Raw genomic sequence first — 4,849 nt, forward strand, 5'->3', positions numbered from 1 at the left:
TATATATATATAATTATTTTTTATTTTTTTTGCTAAAATAAGCATATATAATTTAGTAGTTTGAGGGTGTAGGGAGACTGTCATTCACACTGCTTCATGGGAGTGGGCAGGTGCTAAAGAGTTTCTTTTTGGCTTTTTGCTGGTTTAGATTCTCTGATTTGTGGAGACTTCTATGCAGAATTATGGATAATGTAGTATTTTACTTCGTGTTCCACTGTTAAACAGGATTTTTTTTAAACTAAGTTGCAATAATGCAGACTGACGGCTTCAACAAAAGTAAATGCCATCAGTTAACAACCTCATATTTCACAGTAGGTCTGTCTTTAGTTTAAAGGTTTAAGTTATCATTCAAAATAGGGATGTTCATTTCGGTTATTTTTCCTAACCGACAACCGACGCTCATTAACCGATTGTTAACCATTAACTGACAAGATTATTTTAAATTAGAATTGAATTAAATTAGAAAGGATACGTGTCTGTGACCCGTAAAAAAATACTAACATTTGTTTTCCGGAGATTAGTGTTGTCACTGTACCAAAATGTCAGTATTCGGTACCAATACCAGTGAAAATCCACGGTTCTCGGTACCAATTTCGGTACCAAAGCAAAACACAAAAACATGTTTGTGTTTGTAAATGTTTGTAAACATTTCGCGTCTGCATTAGTCCTATTTCTGAATGAAACAATAAAATGCGATTTAGATGCGACTTAAGTTTTCCCCCCCTAAAAAAACAAATTTTTTTTATACGCATAGTGTATTTTAACCATACAGCAAACCTTTTTAAATATTTTGATAAATTACTGAAAAAAAGAAATAATTAAATGACTTTTTAAACCGTTTAACTTATTGTATTAATCGGTCAAAATTCTTACGGTCGGTTAACCGGTTAAACGATTAAAATGAACATCCCTAATTCAAAATCTATTTCCCTATGGGGAAAATAAAAAGGATTTTTACTTCTGGAACCTTACTGTAGCGCACTATTACCTACGTACGTGTTTGACTCATGAGATGTTTTCACTTCACCATGAAATAATAAATGGTTGTTTTTGGATATGTGTTCCTCACTGTTTCCTTTTTGGGATTTGCTGTATTTCCTCACTGCAATCGAGATGGACAATAAAAAAAATATTGTTTTCCTCCCTCAAACTGTTACATAAGGGCCCGTTGGTCATGTCTCATTGCTCTAATCTCAGTGTATCATCACCAGGGGATCATGTCACTGTCTTATTGTGGACAAAACTGGCTATGGGCCCTCTGTCACACTGCTCACTTTGTTAACTTACTCTTAGGGCTGCACAATTAATCGAATGTGATTGTCATGCGCATCTTGTCAATAAAGCCGGTTCTGTAATCAGTAGTAAATCTGATCAGAGCCGTAGTTAACTGACAAGCTACATAAAACCGTGTTCATAATCGCAGACAATATAATCACGCGATTATGAAATCGAAGAAATCGTTCTGCGATTATGAAAGCTGTTTGCGTAGCTTCTCAGTGAACTACGGCTCTGTGTAGTAAATGCTGTTCCATCTGAAAGCACGTGAAAATACCACATTTAATAAAATGTTTTTACTCCAAACTCACTTCATAACATCAGTCGAGTGTTTGAAATAAATCCTTCTGTGAGATGATGTGGCTTCTTACACAGAATAAGGCACGCAACATATTTCATAGTATTCTAAGCAGTAATAAAGGCGATGTCGATTAGTATTGCATTATTATATACTTTATTATAATAAACATTATAATAAGACAAACTCAGATAAACCATATATTGTGTGTTTATTAGTCACGTTGAATCAATGGAAGCAGTTAAATTCAGCAACCGCTATAGGGATTTCCTGGATTTCTTCTGCGGGCGTATTTGGAGTTTCAGCGCGATGGCGCCCTCTGGCCTTCGGATAGAGATTTACTACTGATCACAGAACCGTGCTTCAGTGAAAGATACGCATGACAATTGCAGCTTCTACTTAATCGCGATTTATCACCTTTGCGATTTAATTTAGATTAATCATGCAGCCTTACTCACTCTTGACAGTTAAGAGCTTGTAATTCAACTGTAGAGTTGATTCCTAAATCTATAACACTCACTTAATCGGTTCCAAAACCTAGTGAGCTATAGATGCACAGTGTTTCCCACAGACTTACACTCTATGTGTGGCGGCACTTCCACCGGGGGAAGCAGGCTATATAAAACAGCAGGTGGGATTATTGAAAATGCACATTCATTCTCTGCCAGCAGGAGGCGCTTTTGGAGTGGCAGAAATAGCAGTTCCCCCAGTAACGGCTGTAATCAAAGCAGCGCTCCGCTCATAAACGCTGCTTCATCAGGCATATTAGGAAAGATTAAATGAAAATGACATTGAAACTTTTCTAAAGACAGTCAGTTCCCTTCAAAGATACATTCATATAAAAACACCCGCGCCGCGTTTTGACTTTGAAATGTACACAGCTCATGTTTATTCAACGAAGTCAAAGCATTTTAGAAAAACTATTTGTGACGGTCATTGTTGATATTGTGGCGAGCCGCCACAAATAAGTCAATGTATGGGAAACACTGATGCAGCATTTTACAGTAGTAAAACTGTAGGTATTATAAAATAGCTACTATGTTTAGTAGTGTTTGTGGGACTGTGATCACATTCTCTGCTCTGTATGAGTGTAGTGACTCGTTAACTCCAGTGAATATTCCCTGTCTCCCTTATGAATCAGTTGTGCTTTTTTCATTGACTGCAGTGTGTCATCATTATGCTACAGACTAGCTGCTCTCATGCCCTCATTCACTTGAGCTTTATGTGCATGTCTGTGCAGTTTAATCGCATTTAAATTGGTATGTGGGAGATGGTATTGCAACTAAGCCACTTAAAATGTCTGAATTTCAGTGTTTGCAGTTTGCACCCTTTTCATGCTGCAGGAGGTGCGTGTGTGTGTGTGTGTGTGTGTGTGTGTGTGTGTGTGTGCCTCCATCTGTGCATGCATTTCTCAGCATTCCCATCCTGTTTGTCCTCTGCTGTCACAGCTGGAATGTCTGCCTCGTGACTGTTTGCATTACGTAAAGATTAAATGCACACATATGTAAAAAATAAGGCTTGTGCTTATGCTCACATACTGACTGTTAACTATACACTTTAGATTGTAATCCATAATTCCAGTTTTTAGATTAATCCGGTTTGAGATTATTTATGTAAAATCCTCACGTGAAGGTCACGTTATTTCATTCAGATGGCCAAATTAAGCCATGCACCAAAATACAGCATTGTACTCGCACAGGATTGGCAGATATTTAGACCGTGATCTGATTGGGTGTCAGTCAAATGTGGAAGAACGCTGATCGGTTGTCTCTGAAGAGGTGGGAGGAAGCAGGTGTTTATAAGCATCTCATCAGGAAACAATGAGACCTTAAAATTTACCCTTGTTGTGTGTGTGCAAGAATTATGTAACCTAGATTAAAGCAAAGGGGGAAAAAAAATCCTACATTGGATATTTTCATTTGAATAATTTTTTTTCCAAGTGTGTTTCAGCATTTGCCCTAATAAAATTAATCTGGTAGCTAATACAGGACATGTAATATGATGAGCATGACGTACGTTTGCCACATCACACCATTTAGCTTTGTTTTTTTGTTTTTGTTTTTTGTTAGAAACTGTAATAAGTGGGATAATGTACAGTCAGCCCTAACCCTTCCCAAAAATATTCATGTAAATAACCAATTAATGTTGTTAATTCCTGTTTTGTCCACAGAGCAATTTATTTTGCTGCCTACTCCACAGCCAAAGAGAAGTTGAACAATGTGTTTGATCCTGACTCCACACAGGTTCACATGCTGTCCGCTGGTTTAGCAGGTAGGAGTCCCAGCTAAATTTTTTATGTAGATGCATTTTTGACTTAATTTTGCATTGGCTCTTTTTTGTTGTATTTCACACACTGAACTAAACTGATACTCGCCTCTTAGTGTGCAAAAACCAGAGTTTGCATCATTGGGGTGTTATTACCAATGTTTGTCAGTCGCTTTTGTTTTTAGCAATGACAGCCTTATTACGATAAAATGCTTTATCCTAGTGACCATCTAGTACAAATGGGAGAGTTTAGCCATGGTATATTGGGTTACTTTTTCAAGGTATGACAGCATTTAGACCGAAAGCACAATTGAAGACTTTCAGGATAAAAATTATTTCTTTGAAACAGATATATTTGAAGCTAATCATATTAACAGCAAATATTTGTGTTCTCTCTTGGTCTGTCAAACAGTTTGAAAAATTTAATTATTTATTTATAGAAAGTGGGCTACACAGAAAGAAAATTGAAAAAATTCAAATTTTCAAATTTAATTTGAAAAAGAATAAATAGTCATTTGAGAGCATTTCTAAAACAAATAGGCTAACTTTCAAGCATGTTATATCTGCTTGAAAGCTTGTTAGCAATATTGCAAAAAAAAAAGGTCCTTAAAGTTTGGGTTGTGCTTTCCTTTCCCAGTTTCTTTTTTTCCTTTTTTGTTTTCTTCTACCTTTTGAGGACTGGAGGACATAAGTCATTACATGCCAGTGTGCTACTAAACAGTCTGGCTTCACACGCTGTCTGTGCTGTGTGTAGTAGTGGCCGCTAGCAGGGCGCTACGCTAACATGTAGAGTGCCATGCGCGGTGGGCAGCGGTCCTCGTGACTGACACGGGCGGGATCGGGACGCCTCAGGTAGTCACGTCTCTACTCACCGGTATGATCATGATTCTCCTAATGATAATGATTATTAATAATGATAATGATGGTTATTTAAATTAATGTAGCCACTGTAGCTGGCTTGCAGTTCTTTTTTTTTTTTTTTTTTTTTTTTTTTTTTTTTTCTTTTTGTTT

At 36.9% G+C, this 4,849-nt stretch overlaps 1 protein-coding gene across 1 annotated transcript in view; it reads left to right on the top strand.

Moving 5' to 3' along the window:
- Window positions 1-4,849, top strand: part of LOC107694658 (solute carrier family 25 member 36-A-like) — a 27,608-nt gene that overhangs the window by 12,829 nt on the left and 9,930 nt on the right. The window contains exon 4 of the mRNA XM_016494340.1: window positions 3,744-3,844. Coding sequence (XP_016349826.1) covers window positions 3,744-3,844 — 101 coding nt within the window. The remainder of the gene's footprint in view (window positions 1-3,743; window positions 3,845-4,849) is intronic.

The sequence above is a fragment of the Sinocyclocheilus anshuiensis genome, unplaced genomic scaffold (genome assembly GCF_001515605.1).
Source record: "Sinocyclocheilus anshuiensis isolate Anshui unplaced genomic scaffold, SAMN03320099.WGS_v1.1 scaffold1638, whole genome shotgun sequence".
Taxonomy (NCBI): Eukaryota; Metazoa; Chordata; class Actinopteri; order Cypriniformes; family Cyprinidae; genus Sinocyclocheilus; species Sinocyclocheilus anshuiensis.